At 52.3% G+C, this 26696-nt stretch overlaps 1 protein-coding gene across 1 annotated transcript in view; it reads right to left on the bottom strand.

Annotated features, from left to right (window-relative positions):
- Positions 1-10366: 10366 nt before the first annotated feature.
- LOC119096221 (dimethylglycine dehydrogenase, mitochondrial) overlaps positions 10367-26696 on the bottom strand; it is a 26347-nt gene continuing 10017 nt past the window's right edge. The window contains exons 4-18 of the mRNA XM_037219025.1: positions 25355-25462; positions 24164-24260; positions 23616-23820; positions 21093-21187; positions 17147-17300; positions 16631-16826; positions 15341-15540; positions 14533-14772; positions 14096-14279; positions 13596-13758; positions 13235-13367; positions 12597-12730; positions 12073-12201; positions 11048-11152; positions 10367-10632 (exon numbers count right to left, since the gene is read on the bottom strand). Coding sequence (XP_037074920.1) covers positions 10519-10632; positions 11048-11152; positions 12073-12201; positions 12597-12730; positions 13235-13367; positions 13596-13758; positions 14096-14279; positions 14533-14772; positions 15341-15540; positions 16631-16826; positions 17147-17300; positions 21093-21187; positions 23616-23820; positions 24164-24260; positions 25355-25462 — 2257 coding nt within the window. The 3' untranslated portion in view covers positions 10367-10518. The remainder of the gene's footprint in view (positions 10633-11047; positions 11153-12072; positions 12202-12596; positions 12731-13234; positions 13368-13595; positions 13759-14095; positions 14280-14532; positions 14773-15340; positions 15541-16630; positions 16827-17146; positions 17301-21092; positions 21188-23615; positions 23821-24163; positions 24261-25354; positions 25463-26696) is intronic.

Below are 26696 nucleotides of genomic sequence, written 5' to 3'. Positions count from 1 at the left end.
TTGATTGTCAAGGGGATCTGATGCGGGTCAGTCGAACTCGCACTCCCTAATTAGTTAAAAATTGTGGATTTGGGCTTGGTTCGAAATGAGCAGCTTAAAAGACAGAATACTCGGACCGGGAGATGAGACTCAGATTTAGGACTTATACTCTGATTCGTACTTTGACTTAGACTTAGACTCTAATATCAAAAGTGAATGCCAACCAAAATCAGGTTCGGAGAATACACCAGCATTCCGACTGGGACCCGAGTGAAGTCATTTGACTCGGCCACTTTATTGGTAATGCGGACAGCGGGGTATGTCTGTCTGCAGTAGGGCGGTGTGTCTGTTGGCATGCCGTCTTCTATGATCAACCACCGCACATCTCGATGATCAGCCGACGATTCAACACATTGGCATTGATCAAATGTCGCACCATCAGCAAGATCAGTAAGTCGGCTGTTTTTGATTCCAACACTTTTGGCCAGTGGTGGTCAAGTCATGATTCATCACAGCCACACAGTGACCACTATGCCCACTGCAGACCTCGGCTGCCCACATCGCTGCTCTAACAACGGCAGGCTCGCAGCTGACTGTGACCAGATACTCCAACAGGCTTCAGACCAGGATATGGGATAGATGTGTGGTTGCCACGGCTGTAAATCCTGAAGATGGGGAAAGGTCGTGTTAGGCTCAGGATCCTCTGGATCGAGCTATTCAACGTTGAGGCTGTGGCACGCATTATGCATTTCAGACCAAAGCAAACACTGAATGGCCTGCTCTGGGAGACATCTCTTGCGGGGACCGCTACTGCTGACGGTGCCACCCCCCCCCCCCTCGCTGTCGGCAGGTGGTCGGCAACACGACCTCCGGGTGCTACAGCCACAACACCGGCCAGACCCTGGCCAAGGCGTACGTGCCGCCGTACCTGGCCGTCGCCGGCACCGAGGTGCAGGTCAGTGAAAGGGCGCGCGGCCCGGTGAGGTGCGATTCGTTCCAGTCCAGTGGATACCGGTCGATGACAACACAGCGGCTGATGGAACCGTTCAGCACCAACGTCAAACATTCCCAAGTTCAGAGGCATGGTGACAACGACCCTGGACCCTTGCTTTCAGAAAGTAAACACGACCATATCTCGCCCGCAGTGTTATTCTAATAACGATGCGCGACCGTCCGGAAGCGCCGAACAAGTGTCCCAACGCAAATAGAAATGAGCGGTGAGCTACATATTATGACGTTTGGTGTGTCCCTACCCTCCTTCGTCGTTCGCCACCTTACATGCAGCAGGCCCGGGCCGGCGGCGGGCTGGCCGCGCTCGCCGCTGTCGCTGCCGTCGTTGGCCGCCGTCCGTACTGATACTGCGGTTGCCGCTGCGGCAGGTGGCGCTGCTGGGCGAGCAGCGGCCCGCCGTGGTGCTGCCTGGTCCTCCGCTGCTGACTCAGCCGGCCAGAGACGCGCTGAAAACGCAAGGCCGCCAAGGCCAAGGCCAAGTAGAGACGGAGCCAGCCACGCGGGGATTTTTTCTACTCACTGTGGTGCAATGGATATGCACTACACAAGCTCATTGTGAAATTTTGTGTAATGCCTTGGTGGGATTTGTACTGTGCAATACGAAGTGTCGGGAATATATGAGGGCCTGGTTCGACATTCCTGTGTGTTTTGTGTTTAACGCAGCCTTTTGGTCGTGAATGTTTTGAGTGTCATAGCAGACATCAATGCTATGCATCTGTAGCCACAGGCATGTGGGTTCACACCATTAGTCGAGTGATATTTTAGTTGTTCATTTATTTTGTTTATGTGATGTGGATGTTACAACTATAGGCATACATGGATCTAGATAAGGACAAGACGATAGCCATATTCCTTGGAGTAAAACCAGGAGAACGGAGATTACGCTGCATTGACATTTCGGCAACATGCCTTTATCGAAACGAATTGCAGAAGTGAATTCGAAATGCCTGCCGATCATCCTACACCATTAGATCACCAGATCACCTACACTACCTGTCTCTCCTATGCCGACTGTCTTACCTAAGTGCATAATGTTCCTCGCAAATGCACTTCACAACCTACTGTTTATGGATGGTTTAAACCCATGAGTTTTTGGATTAATCCGGAGACTGAGCTGAACTGGGCAAGACAAGCCACAAACGACATACCACTGAAACTGGAATGGGCACTGTATATGGAGTCCAGCAACATATCGGTAACGCAAGGAAAACATGAATGAACACTACAAAAACACCAGGGTTGTGGCCACGGCACCACTCGTGATGGATTAACAACAGTCGCATCCACACATATTTTACATGCGTCGCGTGATCGTTAGATATTCAACGTGAAAATTCCCACGTCCAACAATTAGAGAAAGTGACTTGTGTAGCCCACACACAAGAATTTGTGACCTTATTTCTCGTTAATCATGACGTGGTCAACATGATCGGACCCCCATATGTCAGAGACATGTGAGAGTCCGGGAAACACTGGCTGTAATTGGGCGCGGAGACTTGTGAGCATCCACACCGAAAGGTGTGATGCAGGGAAAGGGAAAATGAGAGAACGGCTTAGTACTGTCAAGAACAACAGAGTAAGAGCTGGTACAGAAATGACATGTATCCTCCCCCAGCCGTTCTGGGCGGACGATTTCTGCCCAACATCCGTGGACTCAAGCTCCGACTGCACTCCTTTGCCTCTGCGCCCCAAATGTGATGGACTTAAGCTCCGACTGCACCCCCTGGTTTCTGCACCTCGAATGTGATGGAGCCCAAGCTGATGCATGAAACCGACCACACACCGGCTTTGCTCAACGGACGTGGCTTCGAGCCCTAGCATTATCGGGAATGAGCGCCACTGCCGGGTGTTGGCCATTGTCAAGAAACTGTAGGCCTTAGTGGCACACGCTGAGCCCGCCGCTGGCCGCCACAGGCGGGGCAGCGTCGGTCAGCCTGGCCACCACAGGCGGGGCAACACCGGTCAGCCTGGTCACCTCAGCCGAGGCGGCGTCCGTCAGCCTGGGTACCACAACTAAGGCAGCGTCCGTCAGCCTAGCCACCACAACTGAGGCAGCGTCCGTCAGCCTAGCCACCACAACTGAGGCAGTGCCCGTCAACCTAGCCACCGCAGGCGGAGCAGCGCCCGTCAGCCTGGCCACCACAGGCGGTGCAGCGCTCGTCAGCCTGGCCACCACAACTGAGGCAGCATCCGTCAGCCTAGCCACCACAGCCGAGGCAGCGCCCGTCAGCCTAGCCACCACAGGCGGGGCAGCGCCCGCCAACGCGTGTTTCGCTGAGCGCGACGCGCGGGCAGCCAAACGCGCCGATGCTCCCTACGCCCAACTGCGTGATGCCTCAGTTTGATATAACGCAGGTTAAGTCATCCACTGTCTGATATGCGCGGGTATTAGATGTTCGATATATTGAAGAACGCTGTTAAGCCGTTCCATGGTGTACTCCTGGCACATTTTACACTGATCCGACATGTCGCAGGCCACGTTAATCAAGAAGATTTCTGATAGGCGCGGGTATTAGATGTTAGGTATATTGAAGAACGCTGTTTAAACCGCTCCATGGTGTACTCCTGGCTCATTTTACATTGATCCGACATGTCGCAGGCCACATTAATCAAGAAGGTTTCTTCAAGCTCGCGTTCATAAATTCAACAGCTCAAAATGAATGTCACAGACATGCAGTGCCCCAAAAGCTCACGACTTTGTCCGCAACCGCCCAGAATGCAAGTGTGTCAAGACAGCCCACGGCCACGGGGTGGTAAACTTGCCGACTTGGTGGACAAGGTCGGCCACAAAATGCATTTTCAGCCAACGCTTGATGCCAAAAATGTTTTTGACCCGACAATTTTGGTGACGGCCGCCACAAAACACTTGCAGCGTGTATTTCGTAGCCTTACACGGGCTTTGATGGTTGCAAATTGCAAAACGCATGCAAGGCATGCCATGCAGCATCGCATTATTGTCCCATGGTGATTTGCAGTTCACTACTTTCTTCCAGATTCGTGATAACGGGTGGGGGGAAGAGGGGCACAGAGCCTGACTAAGAGCCACCTTGATGGGGGAACGCCCCCTTCCCCTCGCACCTCCACGCACAATCGCTGAATTCGGCTTAACTGTTTTCCACCGGATCCATTTGGTTTGTTTATGTTGTTAGTTATATTTCCTTCACTGTTACGGGACCTGGAGCACCTACAGGAAAGCATAATTGTCTGTATTTTATTGAGGACAACAATGATAACACAGTTGTAATTGCCTCATTCCTCTCAGAAAAAAAAACAGGAGAATGAAGACATAGATCGGTTGATGTTCGGAACATGACCTCATCGAAACAATAGCAGAAGTCTTCAGCTATTGTTTCGATAAAAGCATGTTGCCAAGATATGAGCCACCTTATCTCCATTCTCCTGCTTTTTTTCCTCCGAGGAATAAGGCTATTAGTGCCGTATTATCTACGTGAATGATGTTCTCTCGCAAATGCACTGAATAACTTACGTTGAAGACAAAATCGTAACAAAAGAAGGGGTGTTGGGTGACATCAAGAAATAACGCACCGGTGCATTTCATTTTGCGATGGCTAGGTTGGTTCTTTCCAAAGAGATAAACCTCGGAGAATTTGTTGTTGTTGTTTTTTTTTGTTTTTTTTGGGGGGGGTTCTACGGAGATATAAGGACCCCGTGCACGTTGACTGCGGATTGAAATAGGTCAGCGAGTTACATGAGGTTGGCTAACCCATGTCCGCCTGGGTATGCTCAACGCTCTGTCAGAACCGATTAGTGATAAAACTTATGTAGCATGGTGATGGACATGCGCACTGCGAGTCTGAGCAGCCTAATCCAATGCAGCGATTTTATCTTTTCGTGCGGGAAAGAAACCTCATGCAATTCACAAACACAAGACTCCCATTGACACTGCCTACCATACTGGGCGTCACACATTCCTGAGCTCTTGACGCTGCTCTTCGAATACCTATACAAAACCAATTTAGATAATTACATATAACAACGTCAGTGTTGCGAGGTTTTCAACAGCTCAATTGCCAGCGAGCAGATTTTCTCATTGCCGTGAGGTTTTTTTCCACGCACAATTCGGCCAAAACGTGCTGGTTTTCCTCATTTGCAAGGGTTTTTTTCCAAACATAATTCGGCGTACACGTGCTGGTTTTTCCCCATGGGCTTAGGAATCGGGTTTTTTGTAGTTGTGACTTTTCCCAGATTACACTATACAGCACGACAAGGTCGCATCGGGCCGCTCTCCCCATTCAGTGTGGGGGGAGCGATCCGGTTCAGGTCGCTGACGGACACGACCGCCGTGCCGGGGGCCCGCCGTTTACCGTAGGGGGAAACCTTTGCTTGCGATGGGTGGTCGTCCGTTATCCAGACGTATGGTGATTGTTGAATACAGTGAATGTGTGCGTGTCTCGTGTTTTACTTTGCATTTGTTACCGGGACGAAATTAGCCGGTTTAACGTAGTATCGAGTGCGTTTTCTTGCATTCATACCGGACAGCATTAACCGGTTTAACGCAACGTAGCTTACCCCTGCCCTTTCCTTTGCGCCGGATGGCACAAGCCGGCTTAACGTAGCTTTTTGCCTCGCCTTAAGCCAGAAATAAGTTACCTCAGCCCCGGCTATGACTTTAGGTCGCCAGGGGAAAAAAGAAAAAGATGCGGTTGATGTATCCTCGCCCAGAGTTTCGATGCGGCAAGCGTTCCGCTGCGGTCTCCATTTCAGTGGTCGTGTTAGGTTACTTCCGGTGGTCCTAGGGTTTTGAAATTGACATGGAAATTGACATGCAACAACTCCTGAACTCGAAACAAAATGATGCTTACTAAAACATTTTAGGAGTAAGACCACTGGAAGTCATCTCTGGAAAAGGCGTACTTGTTTTACGTAATATTCCCCTGGGTAAGGAAGACGGACTTTTGGGATGTCAAATAACTCTGTAGGTAAAGCGCAGAAATGCCGGAGAACCTTGATAAGGCCCTCACCTCAAAATTTTTTTGAGCGAAACCGGCAAACCGATACCGATGTGAGGTGTACGTACGTTTATGCCTATGCAACCTGCGTTTTGAAGGCAGTTCGGTACCTTGACTGAGGTAAGTGTTGTGACAATGCTTCCCAGCTGATATACTCGCGGTACAAAATATGGGGGTGTGAGACGCCAAACCGAGCTCTTCGTTGTCAGTAAATTTGGAATCCTTGAAGGTGGGGGAAGTTGTAACCCAAAGCTTCGCTTTTGCATAATGTTACAGGAAACATTTTTGTACGGTTTTAAGACATGTAGACGTCTGTGCGGAAAGAACCTGACGTTTTAAAGACACAAGCTGACTTGTAAAGCCCTCTAGTACATGACGTTGAAAATTCTGTCAATGGCTTTTGAAACAGTTTACCTGGAAAGTATCACAAATAATCATATGCGGTAAGTTTTTCTCTTCTCTCTTTAATTCCCTACTCTTGGATCTCCACAAATCTGTTCCTGGTGACATCGCTAGTGATTTTCATGCATATACCAATTTTGCCTGTACTATGAAAAATATCGTTGAAAAAGCCGTGTGCATGCAGCTGTCGTCCAAGCTTGGTACCCATGGCATTTAGCTATATCAAGTACTATTTAAAGACCTTATCACTCGACAGGAAGACACCTGATCGAACCCTGGGTTAAGACGGCGGTAAGTCGTCGCCATCACTTCCATTGATTTCAGCCGTACCTTTTCTTAGTACTTGACCATGACTTTCTTCTGATAAATCCTTGCAATGGTATCTCTAATATACAATATATATATATTATATATATCTATCTATATCGTATTTATATGTAGAATTATGGCATATGTATAATTATATGTGTTATGATGGGCGGATATATATGGTATATATCGAATATTAAGGTAAGTGCTCTTGTGTTTCGAGGTTCAGGACGTTGTTGCATTGTCCAATTTCCATGTCAATTTTCAACACCCTAGGACCACCGGACGCAATCCTAACACGACCACTGAAATGGGGAACTGGCAGCGGAACGCTTGCCGCAATCGAAACTCTGGGACGAGGGGTACATCAACCGCATCTTTTCTTTTTTCCCCTGGCGACCCCAAGTCATAGCCGGGGCTGGGTGTAACTTACTTCTGGCTTAAGGCCAGGCAAAAAGCTACGTTAAGCCGGCTTGTGCCATCTGGCGCAAGGCAAGGGACAGGAGTAAGCTACGTTTCGTTAAACCGGCTAATGCTCCCCGGTATGAATGCAAGGAAACGCATTCGATACTACGTTAAACCGGCTAATTTCGTCCAGTAACAAATGCAAAGTAACGCACGAGACACGCACACATTCACTGTATTCAACAATTACCATACGTCTGGATAACGGACGACCGCCTCATCGCAGCAAAGGTTTCCCCGCACGGCAAACGGCGGGCCCCCGGCTCGGCGGTCGTGTCCGTCAGCGACCTGAACCGGGTCGCTCCCCCACACTGAATGGGGGGAGCGGCCCGGTGCGACCTTGTGTTGTGTGGTGTAATCCGGGAAATGTCCGAACTACAAAAAACCCGGATTGCTATACCAATGCGGAAAAACCAGCACTTTTATGCCGAATTGTGCTTAATAGAGATAGATGAGACGGCACTGTGTACAATATAGGTAAGACGGTATTAATAAACTGTATTCCCTGGAGAGAAAAAACAGGACCCAATGGAGATAAAGGTAGGTTCATATTTCGGCAACATGCTTTTATACGAAGCAATAGCAGAATACTTCTGCTATTGTTTCGATGAGGGTATGTTTCCGAAATATCAACCGATCTGTCTTCATTTCTACTGGTTTCTCTGCGAGGAATAAAGTCATTCACTACTGTGTTACCAATTATTGTTATTAATAAATAAAGTACAGAATGTGCTTGTCCTGTAGGTACCCTAGGTCCTGTAACAGTAAAGGAAATAAAATACAAAATAATACAAACCAAATGGATCCGGTGGAAAACAGTTAAGCCGAATCCAGCGATTTGTGCGTGGAGGTGCGGGGGGAGAGGGCGTTCCCCATCAAAGGGCTCTTAGTCAGCTCTGTGCCCCCCCCCCCCCCATCCGTTATCACGAATCTGGAAAAAAGTAGTGAACTGCAAATCACCATGGGACATAATGCGATGCTGCATGGCGTGCCTTGCATGCGTTTTTGCAATTTGCAACCATCAAAGCCCGTGTAAGGCTGCGAAAACACACGCTTGCAGTGTTTTGTGGTGGCCGTCACCGAAATTGTCGGTCAAAAGGCATTTTTGGCACCAAGTGTTGCGTGGATATGCATTTTTTGTGGCCGACCTTATCCACCAAGTCGGCAAGTTTTACCACCCGTGCCGTGGGCTGTCTTCACACACTTGCATTCAGGCGGTTCCGGGCAAAAGTCGTGAGCTTTTGGGGCACTGCATGTCCCGCGACATGCCTTTTTGAGCTGTTAAATTTACGAACACGAGCTGAAGAAACATTCCTGATCAATGTGGCCTGCGACATGTCGGATCAGTGCAAAATGTGCAATGGGTACAGTATGGAACGGCTAAACAGCGTTCTTCAATATATCTAACATCTAACACTCGCACCTATCAGACAGCGGATGACTTAACCTGCGTTTATATCGAACTGAGGCATCACGCAGTGGGCGCAGGAGAATCGGCGCGTTTTGGCTGCTCGTGCGTCGCGCTCAGCGAACACGCGTTGACGGGCGCTTGACCCGCCCTGTGGTGCTAGGCTGACGGGCGCTGCCCCGCCTGTGGTGGCTAGGCTGACGGGCGCTGCCCCCGCCTGTGGTGGCCAGACTGACGGGCGCTGCCCCGCCTGTGGTGGCCAGGCTGACGGGCGCTGCCCCGCCTGTGGTGGCTAGGTGACTGGCCCTGCCTCGGCTGTGGTGGCTAGGCTGACGGGCGCCGCCCCCGCCTGTGGTGGCTAGGCTGACGGGCGCTGCCCCGCCTGTGGTGGCCAGGCTGCCGGCGCTTGCCCCGCTGTGGTGGCTAGGCTGACGGGCGCTTGCCTCGGCTGTGGTGGCTAGGCTGACGGGCGCTGCTTTTGTGTGGGTGCCCAGGCTGACGGACGCTGCCTCGACTGGGGTGGCCAGGCTGACCGGTGCTGCCCCGCCTGTGGTGGCCAGGCTGACCGACGCTGCCCCGCCTGTGGCGGCCAGCGGCGGGCTCAGCGTGCCACTAAGGCCTACAGTTCTTGACAATGGCCAACACCCGGCAGTGGCGCTCATTCCCATAATGCTAGGGCTCGAAGCCACGTCCGTTGAGCAAAGCCGGTGTGTGGTCGGTTTCATGCATCAGCTTGGACTCCATCACATTCGGGGTGCAGAGACCAGAGGGTGCAGTCGGAGCTTACGTCCATCACATTTGGGGTGCAGAGGCTAAGGAGTGCAGTCGGAGCTTGAGTCCACGGATGTTGGGCAGAAATTGTCCGTTCAGAACGGCTGAGGGAGGATAAATGTCATGTCTGTATCAGCTCTTACTCTGTTGTTCTTGACAGTATTAAGCCGTTCTCTCAATTTTCCCATTCCCTGCATCACGCCTTTTCGGTGTGGATGCTCACAAGTCTCCGCGCCCAATTACAGCCAGTGTTTCCCGGACTCCCACATGTCTCTGACATATGGGGGTCCGATCATGTTGATCACGTCATGATAACGAGAAATAAGGTCGCAAACACTTGTGTGTGGGCTACACAAGTTATTTTCTCTAATTGTTGGACGTGGGAATTGTCACGTTGAATATAACGATCACCAGACGCATGTAAATATGTGTGGTTGTGACTGTTGTTAACGCATCACGAGTGGTGCCGTGGGCACACCCCTAGTGTTTTGTAGTTTTTCATTCTTGTTTGCCTTGCGTTTCCGCTATGTTGCTGGACTCCACCTACAGTGACCAATCCAGTTTCATTCTATGTCGTTTGTGGCTTGTCCTGCCCAGTTCAGCTCAGTCTCCGGATTAATCCAAAACTCATGGGTTAACCAATCCGGTCAGTGAGTTGTGAAGTGCATTTGCGAGGAAACAATATGCACTTAGGACAGACAGGTAAGAAACTGAAAAATGGCGTAGGATGATCGGCAGGCATTTTGAATTCACTTTTGCGATTCGCTTCGATAAAGGCATGTTGCCGAAATATCGATGCAGCTTTATCTCCATTTTCCTGGTTTTTCTCCAAGGAATATCCCTGTCGCTCCTATCTTATCTAAATCCATGTATGGCTATAGTTGTAACACCCACATCACATAAACAAAATAAATGAACAACTAAAATATCACTTGACTAAGGGTGTGTGAACCCACATGCCTGTGGCTATAGATGCATAACATTGATATCTGCTATGACACTCAAAACATTCACGACCAAAAGGCTGCGTTAAACACAAAACACACAGGAATGTCGAACCAGGCCCTCATATATTCCCGACACTTCGTATTGCACAGTACAAATCCCACCAAGGCATCACACAAAATTACACAATGAGCTTGTGTAGTGCATATCCATTGCACCACAGTGAGTAGAAAAATCCCCGCGTGGCTGGCTCCGTCTCTACTTGGCCTTGGCCTTGGTGGCCTTGCGCTTCAGCGCGTCTCTGGCCGGCTGAGTCAGCAGCGGAGGACCAGGCAGCACCACGGCGGGCCGCCGCTCGCCCAGCAGCGCCACCTGCCGCAGCGGCACCGCAGTATCAGTACGGACGGCGGCCAACGACGGCAGCGACAGCGGCGAGCGCGGCCAGCCCGCCGCCGGTCCGGGCCTGCTGCACGTGAGGTGGCGAAACGACGAAGGAGGGTAGGGACACACCAAACGTCATAATATGTAGGTCATGGCTTATTTCTTCTTGCGTTGGGACACTTGTTCGGCGCTGCCGGACGGTCTCGCAGCGTTATTAGAATAACACTGCGGGCAAGATATAGCCGTGTTTGCTTTCTGAAAAGCAAGGGTCCAGGGCCATTGCCACCATGCCTCTGAGCTGGGGAATGTTTGGCTTGTGTGCTGAACAGTTCACTCAGCCACTGCGTTGACACCGACCGGATTGGAAAGAATCGCACCTTACCAGGCCGCGCGCCCTTTCACTGACCTGCACCTCGGTGCCGGCGACGGCCAGGTACGGCGGCACGTACGCCATGGCCAGAGTCTGGCCGGTGTTGTGGCTGTAGCAGCCGGAGGTCGTGTTGCCGACCACCTGCCGACAGCGAGGGGGGGGGGGGGTGGCACCGTCAGCAGTAGCGGTCCCCGCAAGAGATGTCTCCCAGAGCAGGCCGTTCAGTGTTTGCTTTGGTCTGAAATGCATAGTGCGTGCCACAGCCTCAACGTTGAATAGCTCGATCCAGAGGATCCTGAGCCTAATACGACCTTTCCCCATCTTCAGGATTTACAGCCGTGGCAGCCACATATCTATCCCATATCCCGGTCTGAAGCCTGTTGGAGTATCTGGTCACAGCCAGCTGCGAGCCTGCCGTTGTTAGAGCAGCGATGTGGGCAGCCGATGTCTGCAGTGGGTATAGTGGCCACTGTGTGGCTGTGATGAATCATAACTTGACCACCACTGGCCAAAAGTGTTGGAATCAAAAACAGCCGACTTACTGATCTAGCTGACGGTGCGACATTTGATCAATGTCAATGTGTTGAATCGTCGGCTGATCATCGAGATTTGCGGTGGTTGATCATAGAAGGCGGCATGCCAACAGACATACCGCCCTACTGCAGACAGACATACCCCGCTGTCCGCATTACCAATAAAGTGGCCGAGTCAAATGACTTCACTCGGGTCCCAGTCGGAATGCTGGTGTATTCTCCGAACCTGATTTTGGTTGGCATTCACTTTTGATATTAGAGTCTAAGTCTTAGTCAAAGTACGAATCAGAGTATAAGTGTCCTAAATCTGAGTCTCATCCCCCGGCCCGAGTATTCTGTCTTTTAAACTGCTCATTTCGAACCAAGCCCAAATCCACAATTTTTAACTAATCAGGGAGTGCGAGTTCGACTGACCCGCATCAGATCCCCTTGACAATCAGAACAGCTCACTCGCGTCCGGGCATGAAAAGCTCTCGAGAGCGGACTCAAGTCGAGTCTGGACTGACTCGGCGTCTGACCGTACGTCACCTTGTCGTACAGGTACACGGTCTCGTCGCCTATTGGGTCGACGTTATCACTGTCGATGCTGAGGTGCACCACCATCTTCTGCAGGCCCATCCGGCGACTCCGCTCCGCCGCCGCCTTGCCCACATACTCCTGCGCATGCCGCGCCGGGTTAGGCTACAGCTCTCAAGTTACCCGTACACAGAAGCTGCTCTCTGCGACGAACAGACCAGGTGAGTGGAGAGCTAGGATGCCAGGGTGCAAAAGGATTGACGAACGCAGGCGGCACCAGTTTGTGAAGGGATGAGCACTCGACATGAACACTGCACCTCACACCCTTCTCAGCCACATCGCATATTGCATGGTCACAAAGAGATCAATGCGTCAGTTTGACAGTGAATTAACTGAAAGACTGCGTGGGCTGTGTTTGAGCCTGTCGCTTGAAACCCAAAGCAGCCGCTCAAACGCGAGCTCGTGCCACCACTGCAGCAGCGGCTGGCTGCTTCTGACTGTGGACACGAGGCTCGTCTCCGACGCGTCCCACTTGCCTTATCCGACCGTATAAACATGCCCAGCCCGGCCTCGTGCGGGCCGACGTCGCAGTTCATCTCAGAGCCCCATCCGCGGAAGCCCTTCTCGATGCGCATCACTCCCAGCGCGTGAGTGCCGAAGTCACCGATGCCTGGTGACGGGGACACAACGGTCGCGACGCTGACCAGCCGGCCGGACAGCGGCCGAATGGCGGTACGCCGGTGCCGGCGTCGTGGGACTCCGGAGAGCGGCACTCTTTGCAGTGCCAATTAGTTTTTTTCTGGACTGGGTTTACGCATTTTTGTTTGTATTCTGGACATTTAAAGCTGAGTTTACTACGATGCTCATCACACCAAGTCCAATGTGCACGCTAAGCATACTGTGTCCTGCAACGCCCTGTGCAACCTCGTCGATCTCGATCCTGTCAGAGTCATGGCATGGAGCCGTCCCGTTCACTGCCCTTCTCAGATCCGCTCCAATTTGTACTGTTCAGTGCGTAGTGGACGTACCCAAGTGTAGACTCCTCAACTGTGGTACGATGGTGTTACAATTACGCGCGCGCCAGCTGTTTATCCAAAGGTGATCTGTGTAACTAAACCGCACGCCTGATCTCGCCCCGCGGTCCCTGACAGCACCGAGAGTGAAGACTGCTCACCGAACTCCTTGCCGGCCTTCAGTATGGCTTCGTACAGGCGGCCGGTCTGCTCGCGTGGGTGGTAGAGCTCCCATCCCAGCTCGCCCGTGTACGAGATCCGCATGGCCAGGCTCTTCACCCCCGCCAGCTCGATCTGTCGGCAGTGTGCACGAGGGTCGTAACAGTCAGGCGGGGCTCGGATGGTGAAAGGTGAATTAAAATCATCAACAGCAGGCAGCCTTGTCACAAAGGCCTTTAAATGGTTGTCAAGTCCATAGCGTGCCGTCAATGTACGGCATGTTATCACGCATAGGCTGAGCGGTTACCCACTAGGGCAAAGCTCCCTTGCGAACCGGTTTCAAAAACATGGTCAGGTGATGACCTCTTTGACGCTAAGGAAGGGAAATTTGGAGACGTCGTGATCTGTGAGCTTCTTCAGAAGGTCCCAGCTCTTTGGCCCAGCAATGCTGAGGACACCAGTGGCCTCGGTTGCGTTCTCAAACGAGACGTTGAAGTTCTTTTGTCGCACCAGTTCGTTCAGCCACCTGTAACCAGTTTCATAAAGAGAAGTTACTACTTATGTTGGGTAGTGTTAGCTGAGTTATAGATTGGCATTCATCCATCGTTTCGGAAATTAAGAACTCCTTGAAAACCACCAGGGAGGTCAAATCACAAGGAAGGAGTCATGGTAAGGTGGTAAAACATGTCAACAGACAACGACGAGGACGACACGGACGATAGCGTTGCGATTAGAGATTTCCGGATGCCGTCTTTACAAAAAAATGCCTTCAATGCGCATACGTAACTACATTCAAGCATACGCGACCCCATACAGCAGACTACACCGAGACACCACCCTAAGACGGCTGCTACATAACCAACCTGAGGTCATGGAACTCGCTGCCCGTGCCGGTGATGATGAGGAACCTCTCATCGGGGAGGGAGGTCAGGGTCAGCTCGGCCATGACCTTGCCGCCGGGGGTCAAGCAGTGCGTGATGCAGGTCCTCCAGGTGGCGGGTATCGTGTTCGCCGTGGCGTACTCCAGAAGTGCACGGGCGTCCGGACCTAGGTAGCGGAAGAGGGTGTTGCTGTTCAGACGGCCGTGACACCTGCAAACGCTTATCAATAGCACCGAAGTACACTCAAGTTGAGGGGGGAGTTCTGCAGATCTGCTATAGTAATTGTTGTGTAATTTGCTCGTTATTCGCGTCGCTACATGTGAGAAGTAGGCAAGCTTTCTCTTTCTGTCTTGATCGTTTCCTTATCCTCACGCGTCGCCAGGTCCGGCCCAACGCCTGAAACGTAAAGTCTGTCCCACCCGAGAGGTAGAACTTGGCGAAGGGCGTGATGTCGATGACGCCGACCCGCTCCATGACGGTGCGGCACTCGTCGCCGACCCGCTCGTGCCAGTTGGTGCGCTGGAAGCTGGGCCTGTACTCGGGCTCGGTGCCGGGCTCGGCAAACCACGCCGGCTGCTCCCACCCGGTGTGCTGCTCCATGGAGGCGCCGCGCGCCACCAGCTGCGCGTGAGCCCCGCTGACCCGGCTGGTGGGCCGACCTGCGATGAGGGGTCACGGTCACCGCCGGCCCGCGCCGCCCGCTGGGCATAGGTCGGTGGCGGGGAGGACGCAGAGTGGTGCAAGTCCGTGGGGGGATGTTGGTCTGCAGGCTAAAGTGGTAGCCGAGGTCATTACGTTACCATGGGAAATATGGGATGGGTCATGTAGCAGTTTGTGACCCGCGGGTACCTGGTTTAACGAGCAAAATTCATCGACAGATGTCAGCAGGTTTTATTTTCAACGTAAATGAATGGCTGGTCGCAGGAAATCCAATCATAGTTCAACGCGAGATGTCATACTTTATTCCGTCTTCCGTCTGTCACTCAACCCGCGACGCTACTGCCATCCGGAGCCCAAATCTAGACCAGAATGTCCCGGTCTGGACCATCTAGTCCCGCCCGGTTGGACAACAGGTTGTGCGGGCTATGAACACCGACAACGCACAGACGCTACAACGAACATCCGAGCTGTTCTGATTGCGGCAAGGGCAGAGCCGAAAGGCAGCCGGTTCAGCGGGGGGGGGGGGGGGGCGGGAGGCCCCACGCGCCAGTGTTCCGGATCACGCACCTGCCCAGCGCTCCTCACGCGGCAGGCCCAACGCTGTGTTCATGCCGTAGCTCTCGCGACACTTGGCCAGGCTGTAGCTGTCGGTGGTCCAGGGCCCGTAGCGGCATGGGTCCACCTCGATCAGGTCATACGGCGGCTCGCCCTGCTGTATCCAGTCGGCCAGGAACTTGCCCACTCCGCCGCCGTGCACGATACCGTACCTGGCAAGTGGCCACGAAGGGGGGGGGGGGGGAGGCGGTGTTACGAGGTACGGAACACGATACCGTACCTGGTGAGGGGTGGAGTGATGAGCAGTGATGCGAGCCGTGGAACACGATACCGTACCTGGTGATGGGCTCGGAGGGATGAACAGTGTTACGAGCCGCGGCACACCATGCCGTGCTTGGTGAGAGTTGGAGGTATGAGCAGTGTTCGAGCCGCGGAACACCACGCCGTACCTGGTGATGGGCTCGGAGGGATGAACAGTGTTACGAGCCGCGGCACACGATACTGTACCTGGTGAGGGGTGGAGTGATGAGCAGTGATGCGAGCCGTGGAACACGATACCGTACCTGGTGATGGGCTCGGAGGGATGAACAGTGTTACGAGCCGCGGCACACGATACCGTATCTGGTGATGGGCTCGGGGGGGGGGGGGATGTGCAGTGTTACGAGCCACGAACACGATACCGTATCTGGTGAAGGGCTCAGGGGGGGGGGGGGATGAGCACTGATTACGAGCCTTCAACACGGCCGGGAAGGCGAGGGTGTGATATTGCATATGTACAAAGCCTTCAGAGGAGCAAGCGGTCGAGCTTAGAATTTCATTCGGTAGACGCACAATCCAGTCAGACAACACTCCCAGTCCAAATACAGGCTCAGCATCTTTGGCAACATGCCCGCTTACACTGGAGCAATGCAATTTGTTTGGGGGCAGGTAACATACAACAAACGTAACAGGTACGCAGCGGTTGTGTGACGGTGACGAGCAGGACTGCTCCGCGTTTAGCGGCATCTCCAGGGAGGTCAGCGCAATCGTCCGATAGAATCGCCAGCTAACTGTCCGGCCGAGTCTACTTTACCAACCGTCTGCAATTGTGGCATCCGCTAGTCACCGTCTGCGGAGCCAGCTGTTCAAGGATGTTTGACCGCAGCCTGCCACCAAAGCCAGGACATACTTCCCACGTGATGTCAGTGTTAGACTGTCCAGCATTTGTCCAATCTCAAGGCATTGTACCTCTTGTTCAAAAATAGCCTCTTCGTCCTCACGAAATACCCGAGCAGCTTCCCTCCTCATGCGCCCATTTCTCACCCGAAGCCGACGGCGGCCCACATGTTGGGTAGCAGTGTGGGGCCCACCATGGGCAGCACGTCCGGCGAGTAGGTGATGGGTCCGTTCACTACGCTCTGGATGCTCGCCTCAGCAAAACAGGGCAGCAGCTCCATGGCCATTTCTAGGTTGGGCTCAATGCGGTCCAGATCCGGCGGGAACAGTTCGCGACCGAACCCTAGCGGCAATAAACAGAAACTATTGTTGCCACAATGGATGGCAGGTGTCGACAAAGTCATGACCCTGTGAACATGTGACATCACCGGCATGCAAGATCGCCACGCCCTGTTTAGTTCCGCACGGCCATGTAATGTGGGTGGAGACCAAGGCTGTCAACAATTGTGACATGCCAAGTGAATCTGACATCAGCGACGAGTGAACACTTTGTTTTCATTGGTCTCAGGCCGGCTACCATCAAGCGCACGGCAAGCTGTCTTCACGCGCGCCGTTTCGCACCGCGCCTCTCCGATCAGGAGGCGCCCCCGTCCCGGCGCGTACCTGGCCGGACGCCCCTCAGGACCCAGTCCTCGGAGAGACTCATGCGGTCCGGGTGTTCATAGGGCCCGATCAGAAGGCCGTCCCGCTCCTGACGGACATAGTAGGAGCCCTCCAGGTGGCGCAGCACCGGAAACTCACGCTTCAGCGCCTTGACCTGGCGACCACACAGCACGGGTCAAGACCACGGCGGATAGCCGGCGTTGAGGAAGTTAGGATGACGAGGGGAAGAGAGAGAGAGAGAAAGAAAGATGGACGTGTGCGCGCACGCACGCACGCACGCACGCACGCAAATTATATATATATATATATATATATATATATATATATATATATATATATATATATACCACGGTATAGACATCGCTAAACTGTGGATACCGTCAATGGTTGGTTAAGCCAGGCTAATCTAAGATATTCCAGCCATCACGCACGAGGGCATGATGAACCTTGCTCGACGGTGCTGATTGCCAAAAAAAATAACTTTCCTTACGTCAGAACCAGAGGCCAGCACATCTATCGAATTCAGCGTAAATATGCAGATGGGACGCGGCCAAGGATGTGAGGCGCTGACACAGCACGCATGGTAATCGTTTCTCCCTGCAAAGTTTACTGAAGTAGCGTGCTCGCTGCAGATACCCACTGAACAAATTCATAAAGCTTGTTCCGATACGGTTGGGGGCTCTCCCGCCATCGACGCCCACGTCTCAAGCCGTCACACCAGTACGCAATATCCGCGGAACTCTGACGCAGTCCGTCCCGCGTGTTTCCAAGAAGAGCGACCGCGTCTTCCAGTGGGAAGATAGCGGTGCGGCGTGGTAGGCCTAAGGTCGACCTGAGGCAGGTCTCCGTTCTACACAACGCTTTTCAGCTCAGTATTGGGAGTAGGCGCTGCGGACGCCGGCACTTGGCTCCCTTCGGAGGTGCGCCAGCCACGTCACGAGCGCCGACTCGACCGGGGTCGCTCGGCGATCGTGGTGAACGGGCATTCTGACTTGCCTGGCTTTCACTAAAACGCTTTTGTGAATTGCTGTGCTGACACTAACGCTAGTCTATCTCTCCATTTTCCTGTTTGTTCTACCAGGGATGAGACTATCAGTCCCGTGTTATTTAAATGCATGATGCTCCTTGCAGATGTTCTTAAGAACATGCGTAAAACGCTTTTGACCTAACTGGCTGGTAACTGTCGTATTTAACGGCACATTGTCTTGTTGACAGAAACACCAAAAGCTTCCTAGCCCCGACGCTACTTTTTTAAGCACGTGAGCAGGTTAAAGTGCACCCCTCCCCGCAGCCGTGCAAAACTTTGCTGCATACTGTATGTCACTGAGTATCTATCCCACGCCTGACTACGTCGTGACTTGGTCATACAGTACGATTGCTGCACGGAACTGCTGAATTGCCAGCTCGTCCAATCACAACTATCGTGTTGTGCACACCAGATAGTGGGGTAGATAGTTACAACAAATAACTCGGGAATGCGTCTTACAGCTTGGCGGTGCATTCCTTGGCGGAGCGCGAGTTGCTAGCAACTCAGCCTCGAAAATAATATTTCATCCCGAGTATAACAAGAAAAGACCAAGTATGGCGAAAATGAACGCCCTGGTAACTGCTAGTCAAACATGTATTTTTCAAAAAGAGTTGGAAACACTGAAACACTGCCAAGAAAGGTTCGTTCACTGGTCAAATGTGCGGTGTTCATTGGCATGGGGCCAACCTACAGGCTGCGAGTTGCTATGTTTATGTGTAGAGAGTCGATCAAAATAACTGCTTTCACCTTGCTTTCAGTCACCGCCATCACTAATCGGTGTTATATGCGAGGGCATCTCCTGCGACGGTGGAAGCGATCACGGCTTATATGCAGACTGATCTAGCAGCACTGGCCCGATGCCAAGACAACCGCAGTCGACAGGGTCCATTAGGGTCCAGATTCAGATTCAGACAGGGTCCAGATTAGACCCTTTCTCGAACCCCCGTGTCATCACCGCCAAGGCTATCACACTTGAACCCAAACGAAAGGTACCGTGAACGACCTGTTTTACGTTCGGGAACCAGAACGTTTTAAACCTTAGAGGAATGGGCCAAACTTCTAATTTTCATCATTTTTATCTTCCTAAAGCACGAAACAAAAATCTGAATCTGCAGTTCTGAAATTCCGACAAACTGTGGATACCTGACAGATCATCACTTTTACATTTCGGGTTTGGATGCATGCTGCATGCTATATCCTTTTGGCCGATACACACTAAAATTCTTGCATGACAAGCGGCGGATCTCTCCAACAATTTCTGAAAGTGAACCAGAGGGTTGGTGTTTGTGATGTGTTGGTGAGCGCCCTCCGTCACACCTGACACCTGACGCTCTCTGGTTGAGGGTCACCTGACACTTGACACACTCCAGCTAAGTCGCACCTACACCTCACACCCTCCGGCTGATGTGCACCTGACACCTGACACCCCCCCCCCCCCCGGCTGCGGTGAACCTGACACCTGACACCCTTCCGGCTCAGCGGCATCTGCTAGTTACACTGGTGTCCAGCGAAATAGTGAAACTTAAAGCGCATTTCAGCGCCATGGGAACACGATTGGGAAGGCCGACACGCCCCGTTGCTTCACCCCCTTGGTCCGCCCTTGATCATTATGAAAACGTCATCACCCAGTACTCAGCGACACCCGAGCCCTACACGCCGGCACGCACGTGTCGGTAAGCTCGCCAACTGGCCAGAGGGGTGCGCAGGTGGAAGGGGACGGGAACATTGCGGCGCGGAGGGGAGGGGGATTTCGCATTGGCTGGTCGGGAGGGAGAATTGGTGGTGTGGCATCATTCACACCGTTGACTTCTGCCGCCTTGGAATTTCAGGAAAAACGCGCGAACGATTTGCTTTGCTTTGAACGACGAGCTTGGATTAATTTGTGGGTGGACAGATATAAGGCGCAGACGTAGTGAATCACTCGGAGATATTCAAGAGAAGCCAGAGGGCGGGGTGTATTGCCCCACCCGCTTCCAGTGCGCGTGGTAATGCTTCTGCAGCTGTACCAGTTATAACCGGAAACATCCCGAGGTCCGTGTTTACCTTCCGCCAAAATGTTAGTTCAATGTCCGGACGACATGCGGCCATCTGCCACTCGACAGGGTTCTAATGCGGCTCCTGGTGAAAAGGACGGTCGCAGGCGCGTAACCGACGAGAGGGGGCAGACCAGGGCGCCATTTCCCTGAAGCCTCGCGTTGCCGCTCTAGCGCTAATGAGAATTTCATTGTTCTATTTATTGTTCCACGATGCATATTGTTGCATTGTTGATTTGCTCCACGGCATTGCCCGTCTTGTCAACCTGTCACCTACTATGTGTTCAGAGATAGGCCAAAAATGTCGGCCAGTCCCTCAGTTCACCAAGACCGGCAGGCACGCGAGCAGTAAATCCACGCTACTTAAGCGGGCGGCGGGTTGCTCAGGGAATAAGGAGACTATTCCCCACAGCTCGGAGCAAGTACCGTCTGGCTCCCAGGCCGCTATATTCGCTCAGGAATGCTTTCGGTGCAACACCGTCATTTATGCCGCTCTCGGTTTTACGTCAATTGGCGACTCCTGTGCACAAATTTGACCCCCTCAACATCCGCACGCCTACTGCTGGTCGTCGCAGATAACGCACAGTTGCGGAACACCCAGAATCAGGCTTGCAGCGCCACGATTAGCAAACTCACAGCAATTTAAGCATGCTGAGAACGACAGACCCTGGATTTCTTGTCGAAATCGGAGGCCTGACTACCCTGCTCCCTCCCACTATGAAAATCCTGGTCGTGTCGTCGCAAAGAAGGTATATTTTGGGGCCCAAGCTTCCAATAAATTATTGCAGCATTTCATAACTTTGCGTCTTCCGCAAGCAATGCTCTTTGAACAGCCCTGCTGCCTCGCCGCTAAGCCCTGCCTGAGTGTTCCGTTCTGCAGCTTTACCTCTGGTATGGAGGACGTCACCACGTACTGGTGGTGGATGGGCACCAGTGGGAGGTCCTCGCCGGCCATCTTCCCGACCTCCTTGGCCCAGAACCCTGCGGCACACATGCAAGCCGATCAAACCAGGCCAGCGACCTTCTGCCGGCGGGGTCGGAGGTCGCTCGACCTATTCAACGCTACCCAGCCCCAATCGTGACAAGAGTTAGGCGCCAGGCGGCGAGGACAGAAAAACGCAGGCAGGCAGAAACAGAACGAGGTCGGCGCCGGCACCAACCGCTTTTTGTTAGCGGAGGTCAGGACGAGTGAAGCCAGTCGGGTTCTGTGTCACGCGGAGGCACCCGCCCGTGGTGCACGCAAAAAGATGTCACTTACCCGGCGACGTCGCCGCCACGGCACCGTATTGAACGTGACAGTGCCGTCACTGGGTGGAGCTAGCATCACGCTTGGCCGATGGGTTTGATTCTGTTTGTCCACCGCTGTGTCATGTCATAACGCTATAGGAGTAACAAAGCATGAAAACATCAAAGAAAAAACTAGTAGCGATGGTGTCAGCGTATTCATGCTTCAAACAAAATCCTAAGGCTGCCTTAACACGCGCTCGGGCGGGGGTCAAATTTGACCAAATTTTGACAAAAAAACATCAAAATTGACCCTGAAGTATTTCCGGAATGGTTTCTGAACAGCGGGGCGTAGCCGCGCCAAATTTTGCATAGCTGTAGACAATCTAATAGCAGATCGTTTGGTAGAATAAATTTAGACTTGCCTTTGCAAAATCGCTGACCTATGACAGGTCAAAGTCAGTCCATGGTTTCAGGAAGGTAATTTCAAGGAAATAATTTAATCTGATGCAACAACGGAGAGTTAGACGAAGCCATACATCTTGAGATTCTTTCTTAGGCAACACAAACATTGAATGAGCAAATGACGTTGACCTTGGGTCAAGCGTGAAGGTCAGGCCAAGGTCAAAACCAACCTGTGTTATTTCTCCAGGGCTTGCCGTATGGAATAGTTTCTGGGGTTCATTTCGAATTTTTTGAAAACAGCAGCCGCATTATACATCTTTCATAGATGCATTAAAGGTTAGAATAGGTCACTGACCTAGAATGGCCCAGGTCAACATTTGGTTTTTAAGAACATATTACCTAGCGTAATCTTTGTCGGTTATCCAAATGCAAAACTCAAAGCGGTCGTGTATGATTTTGGTCACCATGACCTTCAAAATGTCAAAAAATGTCACTGGCCTTTGATGAGCATGTGATCTCTTGCTTAAAACAGTCATCTGGGTTTTGGGGCCCTTTTGCGACCAGCCTGGAATTTAACCTTGTTTGTCCTTATTTGACCCGAAGGTCATAACCTAGAAACATCAAACTTTGACCTAAGTGAGTTCACGTACAGGTTAACGCACTCCGCGAATTTGATATCCCTAGCTCTCTTAGTTCCTGAGATCTCAGTGGGTCAAATTGACCCCCCACCCGAGCGAAGGGTATCCAACCGACCAGCCGGGCGCGTGTTAAGTGCTGCCCGATGTCATCAAACGGCTCTAGATTAATATTGTGCAAGGGACGCTGACGTAATCAAACAATGACGTAATTTGGAACATGTTTGCTGATAAGTGACTTTTCGTCATCCAGGGAAGTTTTTCAGCTTTATGAGCACACCAGTAGTCAGAAGTAAGTTTTTTATCACATCTGCTGCTTGCCTCAATATATACAAACATGGAATATTCCCTTTAACCATTTGACAGTGTAATTGCTTGCCAGTAGTCGCTCAGCGTTTAATCCATGAGCCTTAATTCAAAACTGATCTCGCGTTTATGCTTGGCATGAATGCTGAGTGAGTGATTGATCCATTTGCTCTGATTAGGTGCGTGGTGCTCCTGTTTTTACTTTTTTAGTGACATGGCGACGTTTGGTGACATGGTGACTCAAGGCTTTGACATGTTCCAAGGTGGAACTGAAATATTCAGCTACGATAACGCTATGGATATTGTCATCGCGAGCCGACAATGTCATGACATAGCACATGACACGATATGTGCCAACCGCCATTGTCCGTAGAGGAAATGGTAATCAGGCCTCAAGTTTGACCCACTTTCCTCATAACTGACCGCCTCACTGCGCGTCAGCGAGCAGCCCTGAAACATTACTTTCAAGCTATTGGTTGTAAAACGCCAGCGATGCATATTCCATCTTAACGTGAACATTACATCGCCTCGGTGTTCCAACGTTTATGCTAGCGCGAAGCGGAGACATCATAGATCCGCTGCGTGTACACAAGTGTGTTTTTCTGAACCTTTTGACATCTGGGTGCGGTAGATGAAGAGGGTATCCACGGCTTGCGCGTCACGCCTGACACGGCGACAGCCGTCACCCCAAAAGTGTCAGAAGCACGGCGTCAAGCGTCGGCAAGCCAGCTGGTGATCTGGGTCAAAACACGGCGGAATATGTCTCACTTATTCCACGCCCCCCCCCCCCTCCCCCCTCCCACCCCCAGCCCCGCTTCATTCAGCCCATCCCAGCTGACCTGCGGCGTTCACCAGCCGCTGGGCACGCAGTGTGCCCTGGGGTAGCGTGACCTCCCAGCGGCCGTCCTCGAGCAGCCGGAGGGCCGTGACCTCGGAGTGGGGGCGCACGGTGGCGCCGTAGAGGCGGGCGCCGGCCGCCAGCGCCTGGGTCAGCGAGTACGGGTCGATGTGGCCGTCGTACGGGCTGTACAGGCCTCCCTTGATCTGCGGATAAGGTGGCGCATTGGCGGCGTTTTTGTACGCAAGTAACACTGAAGGTGGAATCAAAAATGGACGTGGAACAGCACATTTCAAGCCACGCCGAGCTTGGCTTAAGTTTTAGTTTTGACACATATGTGTTGAATGAAATCATTGGGACACCTTGGTCCAAATAGGACCTAAAACTTCTTTCAAAGGCGTATTGGTGTGGGTTGTGGATCTTAATCTGACCGCCTGGATTTATTAGGGCCGTAAAAATTGCGCATGCGAAGATTCCAGTTCAAACGTCGCGAAAACATTCCATGGCTGTTGGCTGAGTTCCATGATAATGTCCGAATCGGCTACTTACGCCTTCCATGTTGAGTATGGGACAGAGGTCGTAGACTTCGTCGGGATTGGCGATCTTCTGTGGGTTCTTCAGGTGACCCGAGCGGCTCATCTGGAACCTGTTGTGAGCCATGGACGTTGGCAGTGCAAGCGGTCGCTGCCAACGCAATAACGCTGACACAACGGTTCCATATAAAAGGTCGGTAGGCAATACGAAGCGTCGCGTCATATGACCTTTAAAATACAGGTTTTACGGGCTATTAGTGGTTGGTGTTTTTGTCGGTTCGCTTGGTTGTGAGCGAAAATTTGCCTAGAGAATTCTTCGGCACTGCGGTTCACATCAGGCAGATTAACAAAATATTACAGAGGTTACCAACATTAAGAGATGTGACACTGGAAAGGTTTGCTTTGTTAGAACCTGACCTTTGTATGAAGATGTCGCCAACAAAGATTGAAAGATAAGTTGTGTGAAAATAGAATGAGCTGTAGCAAGTCGCAACGTTCATGGCCGACAGATCGCGGTGAGTGGATATATGGTTACGTTGTACGACTCACGTCTCGCCTCGCCTAGCATGCACAGCGCAGTGGGCAGTGCACAACATTGTCCACAGTGACCTGAACTGACCTGACCTTGTCCAGCTCTACCCGCTGACCTGACGTTCTCCTGCTCTACCCGCTAACCTAAGCTCGTCCAGTTCCGCCCATTGACTTGGCCTCGTCCGTCTCCGCCCACTGATCTGACCTCGTCTACCTCCGTCCACTGACCTGACCTCGTCCAGCTACACCCATTAACCTTACCTCGCCTAGCTCCACCCGCTGACCTAAGCTTGTTCAGGCCCGTCCACTGATCTGACCTCATTTAGCTCCGCCTACCAACCTGACCTCGTCCAGCTCTGCCCACTAACCTGACCTTGTCCCGCTCTGCCCACTGACCCGAGCTCGTTCAGCTCTGCCCACTACCCTGAGCTCGTCCAGCTCCGCTCACTGCCCTGAGTTCGTCCAGCTCCGCCCACTGCCCTGAGCTCGTCCAGCTCCGCCCACTGCCCTGAGCTCGTCCAGCTCCGCCCACTGACCTGAGCTCGTCCAGCTCCGCCCACTGCCTTGAGCTCGTCCAGCTCCGACCACTGCCCTGAGCTCGTCCAGCTCCGCCCACTGACCTGAGCTCGTCCAGCTCCGCCCACTGCCCTGAGCTCGTCCAGCTCCGCCCACTGACCTGAGCTCGTCCATGCGCTCCTCGTCGTGCGCCAGACGTAGACTACCACACCGGTGAAATCCCACCTGCTGGCCCGTCTCCTGCTCAATCTGGCTGTACAGGTTCATGCTGGAACGGTGGTCCCACATGGGGGGTCGTGAGCATGGCCACGGTCGGAATCTGCGTTGGTTCTCCGCGTCTTGACGCGAGACCTATGCACCTGGTCAGAACAATGCACGAGGGCACAAGATGCATTCAGCAATCCCTGCCGGTCGGGCCTATCTGAAGCTATGCCCAACGACGCAGTCATATGTTCGTCTCTCATAGTGACAACGTCGCGATTTTGGTGCGGGGTGTGATGCGGACATAGTGACATCTGTGATATGGGCCTCTGACGAATAACATTAATTTCATTCTTGATTTGGTTTGCCTCCGTTGAAAATAAACTACTTCAACCTCTTCGCACTATATTGGTACAAAGGATGAAGAGGAGAGATGAGAGGTTGGGCCACGCTGCACAAAGCTACTTGATGGTGGGGAAAACCGATGTTTGGTAGAACGACGGTGAAATTCCGCCTACAATCTCATTTAACCACACACAAAAATGCTCAGTTTTGACGTTAACTGGAGGACATAGCCTCACTGGTATTTGTCCCAAGGTCTTGCAGCGAGTTTCACATCATTGGCGCTGAGAGATGTGCCTTACAGCACACAAAGCCGATTGGTTTCAACGCAACTCGGAAGCGTTATCGCTGAAGCATTTAAATGCTTCAGCGATAACGCTTCCGAGTTGCGTTGAAACCAATCGGCTTTGTGTGCTTGTAGGCACATCTGCCTCAGGCGCCAATGATGTGAAACTCGCTGCAAGAAATTGGGACAAATACCAGTGAGGCTATGTCCTCCAGTTAACGTCAAAACTGAGCATTTTGTGTGTGGGTTAAATGAGATTGTAGGGCGGAATTTCACCGTCGTTTACCAAACATCGGTTTTCCCCACCATCAAGTAGCTTTGTGCAAGCGTGGCCCAACCTCTCATCTCTCCTCTTCATCCTTTGTACCAATATAGTGCGAAGAGGTTGAAGTAGTTTATTTCAACGGAGGCAAACCAAATCAAGAATGAAATTAATGTTATTCGTCAGAGGGCCCATATCACAGATGTCACTATGTCCGCATCACACCCCGCACCAAAATCGCGACGGTGTCACTATGAGAGACGACATATGACTGCGTCGTTGGGCCATAGCCTTCAGATAGGCCCGACCGGCAGGGATTGCTGAATGCATCTTGTGCCCTCGTGCATTGTTCTGACCAGGTGCATAGGTCTCGCGTCAAGACGCGGAGAACCAACGCAGATTCCGACCGTG

This window comes from Pollicipes pollicipes, unplaced genomic scaffold (assembly GCF_011947565.3).
Source record: "Pollicipes pollicipes isolate AB1234 unplaced genomic scaffold, Ppol_2.1 Scaffold_4295;HRSCAF=5057_pilon_pilon_pilon, whole genome shotgun sequence".
NCBI classification, from domain to species: domain Eukaryota; kingdom Metazoa; phylum Arthropoda; class Thecostraca; order Pollicipedomorpha; family Pollicipedidae; genus Pollicipes; species Pollicipes pollicipes.
The sequence above is the reverse complement of the archived record's forward strand: the minus strand, read 5'-3'. Positions and strand labels throughout refer to the sequence as shown.